General features: G+C 38.8%; 1 protein-coding gene across 1 annotated transcript in view; it reads left to right on the forward strand.

Moving 5' to 3' along the window:
• Positions 1–10,327: 10,327 nt before the first annotated feature.
• LOC311087553 (NACHT, LRR and PYD domains-containing protein 3-like) overlaps positions 10,328–17,487 on the forward strand; it is a gene marked incomplete at both ends in the record, with an annotated part of 56,104 nt that continues 48,944 nt past the window's right edge. Inside the window, 6 exons of the mRNA XM_084120878.1 lie at positions 10,328–10,386; positions 10,805–10,912; positions 11,564–11,625; positions 11,707–11,891; positions 12,186–12,384; positions 12,479–14,309. Of these exons, the coding sequence (XP_083977004.1) occupies positions 10,328–10,386; positions 10,805–10,912; positions 11,564–11,625; positions 11,707–11,891; positions 12,186–12,384; positions 12,479–14,309 (2,444 nt within the window). The remainder of the gene's footprint in view (positions 10,387–10,804; positions 10,913–11,563; positions 11,626–11,706; positions 11,892–12,185; positions 12,385–12,478; positions 14,310–17,487) is intronic.

The raw sequence follows: 17,487 nt of genomic DNA on the forward strand, positions 1-17,487 counted from the left end.
CATCCCCTTCTGCAATCGCCAGCGGACAGCAGCATGCGGTTCTAGAATGCAGTCAAGCCTTCTCACGCATCCTCTGTCCACCTGTGGAGCCAGAAGAGAGTTGCACCACACACCCAGACCCCACTCCGAGCCGCCCCAGTTCCTCTCGGTTCGGGTCTCTGTCCTCCACCTCACTGCCCTGAGGGTCTGGTACGACCCGAGTCTGTGCAGTAGTGAACGCTGGACCCGAGTCTGCGCAGTAGTGAACATGGGACCCGAGTCTGCGCAGTAGTGAGCATGTGACCCGAGTCTGCGCAGTAGTGAACACGGGACCAGAGTCTGCACGGTAGCGAACGCTGGACCCGAGTCTGCGCAGTAGTCAACACTGGACCCGAGTCTGCACAGTTCAAGTTCAAGTATACCTTACGTGCAAACGTCACCTCTTTTTTACAGAGTTAAGCAGAGAGATAGCCGAGGGTACAAAGGAAAATTTATATCTATTTGTTTTAGCGGATGGCTGACTAAAACGGGAACCAGAAGGCAGCATCGTAAATTCTGCATGCAGGGGGTGAGAACTATCATGATGGATTCAGCCTTTTTAAGTACATGTCTATTGTACAGTTCGGTCAGTGTTATCTGCTGAATCCCGATGATTTTGCTGCTAACTTTATTTACCATTGCTAATGTGTTTTTCCGTTTTAAACTAAGAGAAGCATACCAGAAAATACATGTAAAAGTAAAAATGGACTCAATAAAAGATTTATAAAACATTATCATCAGAGATCTGTCCACTTGAAACTTAGCTAGCTTTCTCAGACAGAAGAGACGTTGATGACTTTTTTAACTTTTTTTACATGTCTGTTTAGTTCAAAGGTCAACTTTTTATCAATGATGATTCCCAGATACTTGTACGACTCAGCAAATTCAACCTCTTTTCCATCTATAATCGTCTTTACAGGAGTTGGATGGTGATGTCTAAAATCAATGCACATGTCCTTTGTCTTTGTAACATTTAAGTCTAAAAAAGCTTCTTTGCACCAGTTTAGAAAATATGGTAGTACCGGGCCGTAAGATGTTTCAGTGTTGTCCATTAAACTTACTATGACTGTATCATCTGCAAACTTTACAATATAGTTATTGGTCAGTTCACTCCGGCAGTCATTAGTGTACATAATGTACAGAAGAGGAGAAAGAACACAGCCTTGAGGGGAGCCGGTTGATGTCACTGAAATTCCAGAAAAATTTCCATTTACTCTCACTCTCTGTGTCCTGTTAGTGAGAAAGTCCAAAATCCAGCCCACCAAGTTGCAGTCCAACCCGAAATTTTCTATGAGCTTCTGCACCAATAAATGGGGCTGGATAGTGTTGAAGGCAGACGAGAAGTCCACAAACAGCAGTCTGACATGGTTTTTATTACCCTCTAAGTGCTTGTATATGAGGTTAAGCAGAGTTATAGTAGCATCCTGCACCCCCCTGTTGGCTCTATATGCAAACTGCAAGGGGTCGAGGAGATGTTCAATTCTGCCCAGCAGTTCTTTCTTTACCATTTTTTCAAAGGACTTCATAACTAATGAAGTTAGAGCCACAGGTCTGTAGTCATTCAGAATTTTTGGGTGGTTGCTTTTTGCAATGGGAATAATTATTGATTGTTTCCATAAGTTTGGGACTCTATGTTGACACAAAGACAAATTAAAAATGTGATAAAAAATGAAGCCTAATTGATCCGCACAAAGGGTCAGCATGCGGCTACTAATGTTGTCAGGGCCAGGGCTTGTACAAGCCTTGTTGTATTTAAAAGTATTCACAACATTTCGTTCAGAAAAAACAAGAGTAGGAAGACCAGAGTTAATTAGACTGTCCCTTAATGCACCTGTTTCTTTACTTAAATCATGGACATCAAACCTAGAATAAAACTTGTTAAACTCCTGTGCCAGGGTAGAGTCTGCCGTAAAACCTTCTAAAAATGTATTTTTCCTTGATTTATCATTAAGTCCAACAATATTCTTGACACTGTCCCAGGCTGAGCCCAAATTATTATTACTTAGTTGTCTTTCTAATTTATCTTTGTAACCCAGTTTGCACCTTTTTATTTCCCGTTTGATCTCTTTTTGTATAGAGTTAAGATCAGTAATACTGCCCTGTTTAAAAGCAATTTTTTTCTTATTTAACAGGATTTTAAGATGTTTGCTCACCCAAGGTTTACTATTTGGGTAGATCTTTACCTCTCTATCCGGAATTACAGTATCTTCGCAGTATGAGATCCAGGAACTGACAACATCTGTGAGCTCATCCAGGTCCCTAGATGATGTTATGAACTCCTCCCACGCGGTACAGTCCAGGCAGCCTTGCAGTTCTTGTACAGCATCCTCAGACCAAAGTTTCACCCTTTGGGTGAGAATTTTCCCCCTCTGTAAACATGTGCGATAAGCAGGAATAAGATGTACACAATTATGGTCTGCTGTGCCAAGTGGAGGGAGCGGTATGGATTTATAGGCCCCTTTAATTGAGCCATAACATTGATCAAGTGTCTTGCCATGTCTGGTAGGGCAGGATATATATTTATAAAAGCCTTTTAAAATTTTGTTTAGTGAGCAATGATTAAAATCTCCCAGAATTACATTGGGGGCATAAGGAGACAGAGACTGTAACTTTTGTACAGTCTGCAGAATCAATTCTGAGGCGGAGCTCTCATTCGCCTTTGGATGAATATACACCACCGTAACAAAAATCTGTGGGAATTCCCGTGGTAAATAGGGTGGGCGCATAGATACAGAGAGCAATTCTTTGTCCTTGGTGCATACTGACGCTCTCACTATAAAGTTTTACACCTGCGTTCGTTGATGTACAAACACACACCCCCACCTCGCGACTTGTCGGTGATTGCAGCCTCTCGGTCCGTACGTAGCGGCGCGCCAAACCCGTCTATTGCCATCTCGCTGTCCAGGTCCTTCTCCCCAAACCAGGTTTCCGTCAGCGCCAGGATGCAAGCTTCCTTAAACTCGTGCTGATAACGGACATGGGCCTGGAGATCGACGATCTTATTGCGGAGGGACCGGGCATTGGCCAGGATGATGGAAGGCATGGCGATGCGAGCCAGGGGTTGCCGTCTCGCTCGAACCCGGATTCCTCCCCTCCTGCCCCACTTCCTCACTTTGCGAAGAGGTGCGCCAGCGTGGCCTCTCTTCCCCGAACCTCGGTCAAACTCCTCCAGGTTAGGGAAGACCAAGTCAGAAGGTGGGTTGATGTTTGTAGGGTTGTTAAACCCAAGCAGAAAGTCTCTTGTGTACTGAATCTTACTTATTGGAGGGTCGCCATCCCAACCTTGGACCAGGTAGGACGGCGACAGTAGCAACACGAGTGCCAGCCACTCCATGCCAGTAGTTGGTAGCATGATTTTGGCGGCTTGTGGAGACCAGTCCACCAAATGTGACACAAGGGCTACAGATAAGCTGCGGGTCTGCTTAACATAAGCTATAAAATGTAAAGGTTACTGAACCAAAACAGAAACAAAAACAAACAATCAAACGAACGCCACACTACAACTGCTACTGCTGCCGGTCGCTGCGTGCGCATGAGCCCTATTGTTCCCTCCCAGTAGTGACCTCTGAACCCGAGTCTGCGCAGTAGTGAACACGGGACCCGAGTCTGCGCAGTACTAAACACTGGACATGAGTCTGCGCAGTAGTCAACACTGGACCCGAGTCTGCGCAGTACTGAACACTGGACCCTTAGTCTGTGCAGTAGTGAGCGCTGGACCTGAGTCTGCACAGTATTGAGCAGGAAGTAACGCTGCGATATCAAGGTCCCGCCCTCACTCTCGCAGAAACCCGCACTCAATCATGACGTCACATTTCCGTTTTTTATAGCATCAAATAACGAACTAAGATCAAACTTATTTAAAAAAAACGAACACTGAAACTTAAATCATTGTGATAAAAACGACCTAAAATGACAGAAAACAATGTATTTGGAGAGAAAATTGATTGTTTAGTTTCCATCGCATCGATTAGACTTCATGGGGAGGCGGGATTTATGACCTATACTGGGACCAGCCATCAGGGGGGCGATCACAATTTGGCTTCACTTTTCAGGACTTATTCACATTCAAGGGTAAATTTTTACTCGTACATTTTAAACATTCAAGGGTTTTTGTGCACAGTTTAATTTTATTTTGCGCATCTGAATTGCTTTTTTTGAATATATAACTTTTGAATTTCTGAATTGTTTTTTTTTTGTGACCGTGAATTTGGTTTCATGCATGTGAAATTTTCTATGCATGTGTGAATCAAGTTTTTTTTGCGTGAATTATTAAAGAGGCTGATCTGGCTCCATACTCCAAAGAGGAAACGGATCTGCTCGTGCGCGAGGTTAAAGCACGCAAGCAGAACATCTACGAGACAAGCCGGATTCCACCATATCTTTATGTACACAATATTAATCTTTTACATTGTAATCCTTTTATTTTTAATATTTGGCTGGTTTGTGTCCTGCTGTGTGTGCCCTGTGTGTGTATTAGGCGTGTAATAAGCAGAGTGTGTGTGTAACAAGCAGAGTGTTTTGCGTGTTGTGGACCCACCTATAGGCGCACATTACTAACACGTTCTTGGATAACAAAAAACAATATTGCTCCATTGACTTTAGACCAGGTTTCAGTCGGTCAATGGCTCAGTCTATTTCAGTTCCTCAAAATAGCAACGCTCCAACAATGTGCCTGAACACACACCTGGTTTTCAGACCAGCAGCCCATGGACACACAAATAGGCGCAAATGCATTTGCTATTTAAACAACGTGGCGCAGGACGTGAAAATGAAAACTGCATCCAGCTGAAACTAGCAACACTTGCGCCGCGCTGGCCTATGATAGGACCTTGTGACTGCCGTGCACTATGATGCTGACATAATGCATTATAATCATCATCATATCTTTATTCAGACTCAAGGTCCAAATGTAAAAAACACAGACAGACAACAGATCAAAACACTATATATATATTTATATATATATATATATATATATATATATATATATATATATATATATATATATATATAATCAATCAATGCATTGCAAAAATACAATAATAAAAATGTATAAAAAGATTTCAATGCATGCACTATGATGCTGATGTAATCATCATATTATCTTTATTGCAGACTCAAAGTCCAAACAGACAATAGATAAAAACAAACTTGTGTCTCCACAACTTGGACTGTGTTGAAAAGACACAGTATGTTCCATAATATTTTCAGTTTTGATGACAACAGTCATTTGTATTTCTATACAGCTCTGTCAACTGCTCGCTATAGAGTTGCCTTTATTGTGTGTGAGTTCAAGAGAAGTAAGTGTGTTTGTTATATATTACGCTTATATGATTGTAACATCTCGTTTCTTGTCTTTAGTGTGAGAATTTGAGTTTTAAGCTGTTACCGCTCCATTCTATTATAACTGCGTCATCTTCAGAAGTGCACACTTCCGAAACTAATACAGCCAAGTTTGTGTATTGTATTATGTTTAGATCATATTAACTGTTTAATCAGCATATTGTTATTGCACGTATATAACCTTTTGAGGCAGTATTCTTTGGTATGTTATTAACGGTCGTTCTTGCTTAAATAAGGCGTCTTTAGAAATAGTCTGATTGTCTATTTAAATATTTACTGCTGCTGATCTTATGTATAGTGCATGTATTTCAGTTGTAATTTATATGTCTTTATTTGTTTTAGACACCACACACGTGCCATATGAATGTGAGAGCGTGTATAATAAACGCTGTAGATCAGCAGTTGAGCACAGAACTCTGGCGTTCTCCCTCTCTGGGTAGAGTTGCTCCAGCCGTTTGTTAGTTCTTTCTTAATGGGGTCATATAATGGTACATGCACTTAAACAAGTTGATTGTACTGAAATGTGTGTTGACAGTGCCTGTACACAACCATCATTTAATGATAAAAATCCATCCAGTGACGTCACACGATTGGACGCCTCTCCCATGATTGTTAATTGACAGCAGCGTTTCAACACAGACCCACCCTCGCTCGTGAGCGAGCTGTCATCATAGTCCGCCATTGTTGATACGCTGGAGCAGAATGGCGTCTAAGTGATTGTTGTGTTCTGTTCTTGGGTGTAATAACGAACACAGCAGTCATTTAGATGTTCCTAAATCCGAACCGCTGAAGACGCAGTGGCTGAGTTTGTTTTCGAAGGGAATATTCCCCACGATCAACGTCAATGCTTTCACATTTGCGCAAATCATTTCTCACCAGACTGCTTTATAAATGAGGGTCAGTATAAAGCAGGTTTTGCTAAGAAACATTCCTGCCGTGACCTCATGTCAGTGCTTCAGCCCTGACAGTTGTACCTAACACTGCATAGATAACGATACGCATCACTGACAAGCCTACATTAACCGAAAAAAAGTTTTTCATGACCATTAGCTGTAACATCAATCTGTCAATGAACTAACGTATACATCAGTAAACACATAGCATTCGTAATTTCACTACTCTACCCTGCCTGTACATACAAAGATAGATCAAAGTGACATTACGTTAACCAACCATTCAGAAACGTCCTGTACGAGCCTTAATTGTCGAACTTCTTCGGGGCCATCATCTTGTTCCGGGTCCGACTCCGGTTCAAATTGATACAGTTGCACAGTGTCCTCAGATACTCCCGCTGCCATTCTTTCTCCAAAATATACCCTCAACTGTTGTCAAGGCAACACTCCACGTGTGTTGTCAAAACGCCCCACAGAACAGAGGGGCGGGGTGAGCAAAGCTCATTATCATTTAAAGACACATGCACTTAAACAGCGTGCTAAAAAGGTAAACCAGGTAGACCAGGTAAAATGAGTGTTTTCTTACAATACTAATGAGAATTTTTAATTAAAGTATATTACAAACTTTTCATTTAGACCCTAAAGAATCATATTAACTTGTACAAAAATGGCATTATATGACCCCTTTAAATTGGAACACAAAGTCCACACTAGAGGCTTAGTAACAACTAGCTAGTTATTAATTAACTCTGTGCTTTATTCCGTTGCACAACTTGTTCTTAATGCAGAATGTGGCTAGTGAGCCAAGGTGAGCAGATTTCTGAAAAGGAAACCGTGGACTTTTCCTATTTGAGTGGTCAAAATATCACTGAAATCTCATTTGTTAATATCTATTCATTAAAAAACGGGGACAATACATTTTTTAATGTTTTTGAATTGTTGTGGGTTCCCAGTATTATTATTAACATCTATAATGATTTTGATTCTGGTCTGGATTCAAAACAATTTTTAAATAAAAGCACAAAATTGAAAACAGTTATTAATAACCATTGTAAATAGCAAACAGTTCAAAACAATATTATAACAAAATTATAACTTTACAAAAATAAAACAACATAAATATGATGATAAATAAAACCATTTAACAAATATTTTTAAACTTTATAATTTTATTTACCATTAATATTTTAATTTTCATAAGCTTTTTATATGCTACTGTATACATAAATTACAATTTATTACAATTATTTGTTATGTTTGTGCTTGAAGTTGACTCTAAAACAAAATGAAAACAACACTTCAAGCATACTTATATCTTGCATTAGTAAGTTTCTTATACTCAAGCACAGGCCCTTGTACCTGCCATAACCCATCATTTAGAAGCTTTTCGAGCTTCTAATGAATAAATTAATAATTTCATTATAAATATTGTATTATATTGTTGTTTAATGAAAAAATACATAAAATAATGATGTGTTCTTTCTATGGCTTCCAGGTTTCAACATATGAATTAGGCTTGAATTGTAATGATGTATGACTGCTGTGTAAAGATAACGCTTTTGAATGAATGAAAATATACAGATTTTAATAAATAAATGTATTATCTCTATGGCTTCCAGATTTCAGCACGTAAATTACAATTACATGTTTAGTGACCAGTATCACTGCTATGTATGTCCAATACAGCTGTTTTTAATGAACAGATTCAAATCTAATCTTAAATGTGGTTTTATGTGTAAACTGTAATCTGCAGCTAATAAAGATATTCACACCCTTTTTCCCGCTCAGTAAAGCACAGGCCACAAACATGGCAGTCCTACTGTACGTTTACTAGCAATATAACACCAAATATAGAACATCAATTCACAAGACCAATGTGCTAATAGACGATAAATTGATTAATGTAAGCTGTAACTGACTGTCATAAAACTTTGAACTGCGGGCACTGAAGTCACTGCCATTATATGATTGGCTGAGGAGTGTCACATGATCCAAGTTAGTCAAGTCAAGTCATCTTCATTTATATAGCGCTTTTAACAATGTAGATTGTTCCAAAGCAGGTTTACAGTGATAATAGGAAATTAAAGTAACAGAGATTGTTTTGGCTTTACAGCAGATCTAGAATAGTTATTATCCAGCTAAAGTTAGTTTGATTGATTCACTTCCGTCGCAACGATCATTAGTTATTAACTTAGAGGGCGCTAACAAGACACCGTTTTAACAGAAAACTCTTAAGTTCTTTCTGCGCAAACCTCAAAAACACGAACCTGTGAGAACGCCGATGGCGTGCACATGCGTATTACGAGTTCAGTCTATAGGTGTGTGCGTATGAATATATGTGTGTAGTCCTTGCCTACAAATCAACCCTCAACAAACTACTTGTCTGGCCTTAAAATTTATAATACAGAATTTTTATCACTTCCGCGTAGCCACGCAAACTGAAATTATCCCAACAACGCTTTATCTGTAGAGAGGTAAAGGGAGGGGAGGGAGGCCTTCACAGGGAAGAGACTAGTTGCTGAGAGTAGTTAGCCGTTAGCTTTCTCCAATGGTAAGAGATACAGACCCTCTCATCTATTTTTAAAGGGATACTTCAGGATTTAGCATTAAGCTTTGTATTAGTAGAAAACCTGTAGTATTTTCGAATTACCATGCTTTCCACCCTCATATCCCCCTGAGACGAGAGATTTATGTATTTTTTGTAAAAATTGTCATTTTGCGTCATCTGAGGATTTTTTGGCCAGAGGCTAAAGACTACAGCCAGTAGGAGGAGCTGTTTTCAACCCGCCCATAGAGGGTGGGATCTCACTCACAGAATGTACACACAGTCATCCGTCTTTCTTTGGAAGCTAAGCAAACAGGCTCTTGTTCTGTGGAGAAAGCTGAGTAGTAAGAGAAAGCTGAGTAGTAGGGGTTACCATCCTCTTTTTCCCGGACATGTCCGGCCTTTTGCTTTCTGCAGTCGCCATTCATTGTTTACATGCACACCTTTTGTTTCAATCTAACTGAATTCATTCCGATTGGTGAGTCTGTATGTAGTGTTTACATGAACACTAAACAAGTGATCGGTTGATGTGCGTTTTAACATTGCTAAGAAAATTCCCGCTCCTCCGTGAGAGATACGAGACCGGTGCGTCTCAGTAATGACGCCACCGGCCTCGCGCCGTTCTCCCACGGCCGTCAGCCTCGTCCTGCTCTCCACAGTAAACATGATGAACGGCGACTGTAGAACGCAAAAGCCGAATCCCGGACATTTTGTGCAATCTCAAAAACCCGGGCAAACTCGTCACGGAGTCTCAATAGTAGCCTAGCCGTGTTGTTTTCAACTGCACTCTCTTACCGGTAGGCGTGGCTTGGGAGTGGCCTCGTAGGGCAGCGAAGTAAGTGCATTCTGGGAGTTGTTGTCTTTCATCCACATGAGCAAAAAATACATTTTCTGGATTTTCTCAGTCTAGAAAGCTCCAAATTCAAAAATAATTTCACATTTCTTCTATATAAATGACCTATTTTAAATGCACATTCATCTTTCCAGAGGTGAAGTATCCCTTTAAGTTATACACTATGTCTATTGTATGGTTACTTTTACTTAATCAGTTATTTTAGGATCATTTAAAAGTAATGAAATCAACCATCATTGTGAACTTGAAGTAATGATTAAATGACAAACGATTCAACAATTAATAAAGATTGGGTAAATATGATTGTAAAATGATAAACTGTAAAAGAGAATATCACATATTGGGTTCAATTTTCCCACTCAAAGTTTTAAACACAATTGCTTTTCCCCAATGAATTAATATTTAGAGTCAGTTAAACTCATTAAACAATCAGAAATGATTAAGACCATTCGGTTATTTTACATGGCAATATATTTGTTTGTAACTCACTTTATTTTATAGATTGTTTTTTGTTGATTGTTGCTGTTGTTGATGATCACTCAGCATTCTTCATTATTGTCTTAAATAAGATGTTCTTCATCTGTGTAAAATGGTGTCATTTCCAGGTGATGCTGAAGGATTGAGTGTTTTCAGAAAGCAGTGCTGATCAGTTTTCAGTGTCAGTTTAGCTGCAGTATGTCAGAGGAAAGAGGAAAGGACTCTCTCTCTCAGATGAGTCTCTCAGAGAAACACAGGTAAGACTGCGTCTGTTTTCATCAGTTTAAACTCCACTGGACTTTGTGTTTCCCTGTCAATAACAACACTTTAAGCATTGTTTTATATTTGCACAACTTCAATTTTTAACTTCATTAACTTCAACAATAAATATAAAGTTTCCTCTTTAGACAATATCACAGTTAATAATTTGTTAATTACCTTCTAGATGCTGAATTACTCCAAATAGATGACTTTGGTTTTCAGATCATACAATTATTGACAGACATTAGGAAACAACTATGTGAGCCAGTAAATAAAATGATCATTAACTATAAAACAGTAAATTGTGTGAGTGTGTGTATTTCTGTGGAGGATTAGATAAAGACACGGATGTGTTTCAGACACAGTTGATCCTCCTTTACTAAAGTGTTTTCTCTCTGTTCTTTGTGTCATCAGTGTAAGATCAGACTCACATGTGTCCAGCTCTGAGTCTCTGAAGAGTGATCGGTCTAAAGATGGAGATGTACCAAACTTCAGTGAGAAAACACCAACATCTAATAAAAGGTATTTTGTGTTTACATTACATTATATTGTTGTATTATTTGTCTACAGTAGTTTATGTGAATGAACTTGACTGAATAAAACAATAAGCCACATTAAAACTCAATTCCTGAGAACCTTATGAAACTCATTCCAGTAACACAATTACACAGGCAGCCACAAGGAGGCATAAATTCACTATAGGAAATAAATCATGAAACGTCTCGGTTACGTTTGTAACCCTCGTTCCCTGAAAGACCACTGTTGTTGGACCACCGCTGACTCTGGGCTCCGCTCGGCTCCTCAGCGAAAAACAACTGGTGTGTACATCCGCTTCCGTGTTTATACCCGCGCTGCGGGGCGGAGCGAGAGACGCAATTCACGCACGTCCATGTCCATTGGCTCGTTTTTACAATACTCGAAGATGACAGGCTCCCTGGCGTGATCCCAATCAGTTGGGACTACGTCGTACGTAAGCGACTGAAAGGGAACTAAACATGTATATATCAATCCATCCAACCACAGTCATCTATAAATGGACAAATGCCCAGCTCTACTGCATTTAATTACTATTTGCAACATTAAACCTTTTCAAATGAGACTTCTCTTGTAGTAAAGTGTTTTCTCTCTCTCTCTGTTCTTTGTGTTATCAGTGTCATCTCTGTGTCTCTAAAGAGTGATTGGTCTAAAGGTGGAGGACCAGACTTCAGCGAGAAAACGCCATCATCTAATAAAAGGTATTTTGTGTGTTTATAAGTTTTGGTCACATGTTGACTCAGTTAAAAATCAGTGAATACCAATCATTAAACATTTTTCAGATAAAATAATTATCAGAGTATTCACAGCTAATGCTTGTTTTTCTTTTTCTGCAATATTTTGCCTGGAAAATCAGTATGTATTTTATTCATTTGATAACAGGCTTCAATATGAGACATTAGATTCAGACGTTCAGACTCACAGGAACCACGAGAATTTCAAAGACAATCTTCTAGGAATCTTCCAGGTAGGAAAACACATTTTTATAAATGTTTAATATTTACAACAACAAATATGTTATTGAACAAAGAAATTTAATTATTCTTGATTACTTATTTTTCCTTTTAAACACGTTTTTATTTTTCTATTTGTTAAAATATAACAACAGTTAGCATGTTAGTCTTTTAACTGTATTTTTTTATTTTTTTATTTTTATTTTTACAGATATTGTAATTTGTGAATAAATAGTGTTAACCAAAAGTTGATGTACAATTTTGTTTAAATTGTGTTATTCTGTCTTTTCTCTTACTTTTGTTTGTAGGATCTTGAGAGCAAAATAATCACATTTCTGAAGAATGAGCTGAAGAAGTTTAAGAAAATATTACAAAAAGAGAAGAACACACAACACTTTGTGAAGGACTTTATTGAGAACAGATCCAGGATCAAAGAATCAGCTCTTGATCTCACACTACATTACCTGAGAGAGATGAAGCAAGATGAAGCTGCTGATGCTCTAGAAGGTAAGAGACTCATGATCATCTGTCTGATTGTCTCTTATAAATGTAGGAGAGAAAATGAAGACTAAAACTATCTATTTTCTGTTCCTGTGTTTAGATGAGCTGTTCTTCATTCATCAGCTGAAATGTGGCCTAAAGAAGAAGTATCAGTGTGTGTTTGAAGGAATTGCGAAGCAAGGTGACTCCACACTTCTGAATAACATCTACACAGATCTCTATATCACTCAGGGTGGCCGTGAACAGGTCAATACTGAACATGAGGTGAGACAGATTGAAGTTGCTTCCAGGCGTCATGAAGCACAAGAGATACAGGTTGAATGCACACATTTGTTTGAAGCTCCTGAACAAAACAAGGAGATCCGATCTGTACTGACAAAAGGAGTCGCTGGCATCGGGAAATCAGTCTCTGTGCAAAAGTTTGTTCTGGACTGGGCTGAAGGAAAAGAAAATCAAGATATCAGCTTCATATTTCCTCTTCCATTCAGAGAGATGAACTTAAAGGAGAAAGAAAAACTAAGTTTGATGGACCTTATAACTCAATTTTTCCCAGAGACAAAAGGACTGAACCTTACAAGAAGGAATCAATTCAAAGTGCTGTTCATCCTTGATGGACTGGACGAATGTCGCCTTCCTCTGAAGTTTGATTGTAATGAGACGTGGCGTGATGTATCGTCACCAGCCTCTCTGGATGTTCTCCTAACGAATCTCATGAAGGGAAATCTGCTTCCTTCTGCTCTCATCTGGATCACCACCAGACCAGCAGCTGCCAGTAAGATTCCTCCTGACTGTATCGACCGGCTGACAGAGATACGAGGATTCAATGACGCACAAAAGCAAGAGTACTTCAAAAAGAGATTCACTGATCAGAATCAGGCCAACACAATCCTAGATCACATTAAACAATCAAAGAGTCTCTTTATCATGTGCCACATCCCAGTCTTCTGCTGGATTTCAGCCACGGTTCTCCAGAACATTCTGGAGGAGAAAAGAAATAATGATGTGAAAAACACTCAGGCTGATGAGATCTCTAAAACACTGCAGGAATCAAACACTGAAGACACTCCCAAGACTCTGACACAAATGTACACACACTTTCTCCGCTTTCAGATCCAGCAGAGCCGCCGAAAGTACGATGGAGAAAACACACCAGATGTTTCCTGGGATAAAGACGCCATGCTTTCACTGGGGAAACTGGCATTTCATCAGCTGGAAAGAAACAACCTGATCTTCTATGACACAGATCTGGAAGCCTGTGGTATTGACGTCTATAAGGCATCAGTGTACTCAGGCATGTGTACCCAGATCTTTAAGGAGGAAACAGGGATCGTTCTTGGTACCATGTACTGCTTTGTTCACTTGAGCATTCAAGAGTTTATTGCAGCCCTTTATGCACATCTGTTTCTAGACATCAACAAGACAAGTGTGTTTGATCATGAGTCTACAGAACAGAAAAACAGAAATGAAACCATGATTGATTTTCTCAAGACTGCAGTGGACAAGGCGCTCGAGAGTGACAATGGACACCTGGACCTTTTCCTTCGCTTCCTCCTCGGTCTGTCACTCCAGTCCAATCGACGACTCGTACGAGGTCTGTTGACACAGCAAGACGGCAATGACCAGAGCAACAAGGAAATAGTTCAGTACATCAAGCAGAAATTAGAAGATGATCTTCCTGCAGAGAGATCCATCAATCTGTTCTACTGTCTGAATGAACTGAACGACCAAACTCTGGTGAAAGAGATTCAGACCCACCTTAGCAAAGGAAGTCTCTCATCTGGTGACCTTTCACCTGCCCAGTGGTCTGCTTTAGCCTTTGTGTTGTTGACATCAGAGGAAGAGCTGGAGGAGTTTGAGCTTCAGAAATTCAAGAAATCAGACGAGTGTCTCATCAGATTATCGGCAGTCATCAAAACCTCCAGAAGAGCTCTGTAAGTCTTTTAATATATTTTGTCATGTTTTGCTCTCATCTGAAAAATGTCTTTATCTACATTACTCTATAGTGATTCCCCATCATGAACATGAACTTATCCCTGTAAAGCCTGACATATGAAATAATAGTTTGAAAAATCTACTATTTTTAATGGAGACAGTTTATCAAACCTTTAGACAAAATATAAAAGAACATGTAAAAATGTTTGCATATATATTTTGTATCATATGATACACCAGACTTGTATAAAATTATATATTAGCTCATACTCGAGAAAGAAATAAAAAGGTGGTGGGGGGGGGGGGGGGGGGGGGGTTGTTATTTAATACAGATGCTGTTTATATTGCCAAAAAGTAAGATTGAATTTTGAAAGGTTTTAATTTAAATATTGCTGGCAATCGATTAAAAAAAAAAACCCCAGATTAATCGCAATTAAAGACACTTATGTTTTTTAAAGGGTTATATTTTGTTTATATGTTTTATAATGTAATCATTTCACAGTTAATCTCCAAATTAATGTAGAGACAAAAAAAACAAAACAAAAAACAGTATATTTTAAATATTTGGGTAACACTTTACAATAAAGTTAGTTAACATTAGTTAACAACCTTAATTAACATGAACTAAGATTGAACAATGCTTCTACAGCATTTATTAATCTAAGTTAATATTAATTTCAGCATTACTAATACATTATTAATATCAAAGGTTGTATTTAATTCACCATGAACTAACATGAACAAACAATGAACAGCTGTATTTTTATTAACTAACATTAACAAAGATTAACCAATACAGTAACAAATGCTCATTGCTCATTGTTAACTCATTGTCATTGTTGATTTTAGTTAATACATTACCTAATGTTAACTAATTAACTATTTTGGCATAATTGTGTGTGGTATTGTTCGTTCAAGCGCAAAAGAGAACTGTATTCTGGCGCGATGTCTATGCGTACGATACTGGTGCGCATCTGTGTGTGTTTCACATTGACAGGACATTCACAGGCAGTGCGTTCTCTTTTGTCTTGCCATGCTTGAATGGTTTAAAGGCATTTGCATGAATAAGAGTGGGATCATATAATGTAAAGCTAGCCAAAGGATGATGAAAAAAAAAAACGGATGTAGCGTTACATTTTAAATTTTAACACGTTAAACTGGAAAAAAATAATCGCATACGTTAACATTGTTGTTAACATTGACAGCCCTAAATATAAAACATTGAGCTTTTTCTAAAACAGGCTACTTAAAGGTGGGATCAGCAGTTTTTGAAAACACTTTTGGCCAATGTTGAAAACAAACACGCCTCTTTCCCCAAAAAGATTTCGCCCCTATTTTGATAGCTCTGCCCCACACTTACGTACGCGACCGTAAGCCAGGCAATGACTATGGCGGAATCTGCATAATGTCATCAGTAAGTGAAAGCATTGTGTTACTGTGGTAATCCATGTCAAATGTGTTTTGGTAGTAATGTGTGTTTAAAGCATCAATGTTTCAGCTCTGTTTCACATGGAAGACGACGCTCAACACCCAGCACACTAGGAGGTAGAGGCAGAGGTCGGAATGTTGCCGCGGACAAACTCATGGAAAAAGATGACATAGAGAGCATGCACATGTTGAAACAGGCTATGGAGGAGATTTAGATGCTCCAGGCTTATATGGTGTCTTTTTCATAGCTGAAGCGAACGACAATAAGATCGCAAATTAGTGTTGTCACGATACTAGAATTTCTAACTTCGATACGATACCTTGAAAAATATCGATATTTGATACAATTTTCGATACCACGGAGAAAAAAACTGCCACAATATTAAGGTTTTTTATTTATTTTTTATTTAAAGCTAAATATAACAAGTCTAGAACATGACAATGAGGTATATTTTACATGAACAAAAATGTCCTGAGGTAGTGCACTTGTTCAAAAGCATAAATGCTGGTTAATACATTAACGTTATTTGATGAACATGTGCATGCATAACGCGAAAACAATGCTCACTGGATCGACATGAAGTCAAGTCACCTTTATTTATATAGTGCTTTTAACAATACGGATTGTGTCAAAGCACTTAACAGTATCAAATTAGAGGATAGAGTGTCAGTAATATATAATAATATTAAACATTCAATTTTCAGTTAAAGGCATTTCATTATTGAATTCAGAGATGTTTGCAGAGATGTCATTGTCTAGCTCAGTTTAGTTTAATTAGTATCTGTGTAATCAAATTGATGATAATCGCTAATGAAGGCAAATTGCAGAATTAAATAATAATTTTTTGAATAAAGTTAAATAAGTACAAGTTAATTTACATTTGACCACAGTTAAAATATTTACTTGTCTAAGATTCCTCAGTCAGATTATATTAACTTTAAGAATTACGGTGAAAAAATGAGACGACACACACTCATATCAACAACAATACTAGGCCATCTTGGTTAATGTTTCAGAAATGTTAAAATGAGAAGAGTTATCAACCTCTCGAAATTATTTATATAGATCCGGGTGTCGGTCTTTCAGGTGCTTTGCTATATTAGGCCCGATCACACCTAACGCGTTTTTCAGGTTCAAAAACGCGAGGCACACAGCACTGCCCCGATCACACAGATCGAGCAGTGCGCTCTGCACTGCGTTTTTATGTTGCTAGGCAACCACTGACACAGCTGTCCTGTCAGTCAAATAAACGTCAAATCAGCCTTTCATTAACTTTATTTACTTTCTGTTAACATTGTGGTAGTTACGGTTCGTGAAGTCGTCAGGCTCCTATTAACCCGTGAGAGCAGTCAGAGCACCACAAGTTTATCCTCCACCATCGCACTCTCCGGGCGTTCAAGCAACTAGCTTTCATCACTACAACGGAAGGCCCGCGAGGCGCAGCAGGCGCATAAACAGCGCGCAGAACGCTCGCTGGAAACCAATTCAAAATAGGCGCCTCTCACAGCAAAAAACGCGTCAGGTGTGATCGGCCCCATTCTCTTCACTTTTGCTATTTAACCAGAGCGAATGAGACGAGTGCGCGTCAGCGCGTGTGGTGTTTGTCAACGCGCCTTTGGAGAGAAGTGAAAGTGACAGCTCGGCTAGTATCGATACTTCGGGAAATTAGTATTGGTACCGTTCAGATATTTCAGTATCGATATTTATCGAAATATCGATATTTTTGACAACACTATCGCAAATGAAAA

The sequence above is a fragment of the Abramis brama genome, assembly GCF_963993115.1.
Source record: "Abramis brama genome assembly, chromosome: 7".
Lineage (NCBI taxonomy): Eukaryota > Metazoa > Chordata > Actinopteri > Cypriniformes > Leuciscidae > Abramis > Abramis brama.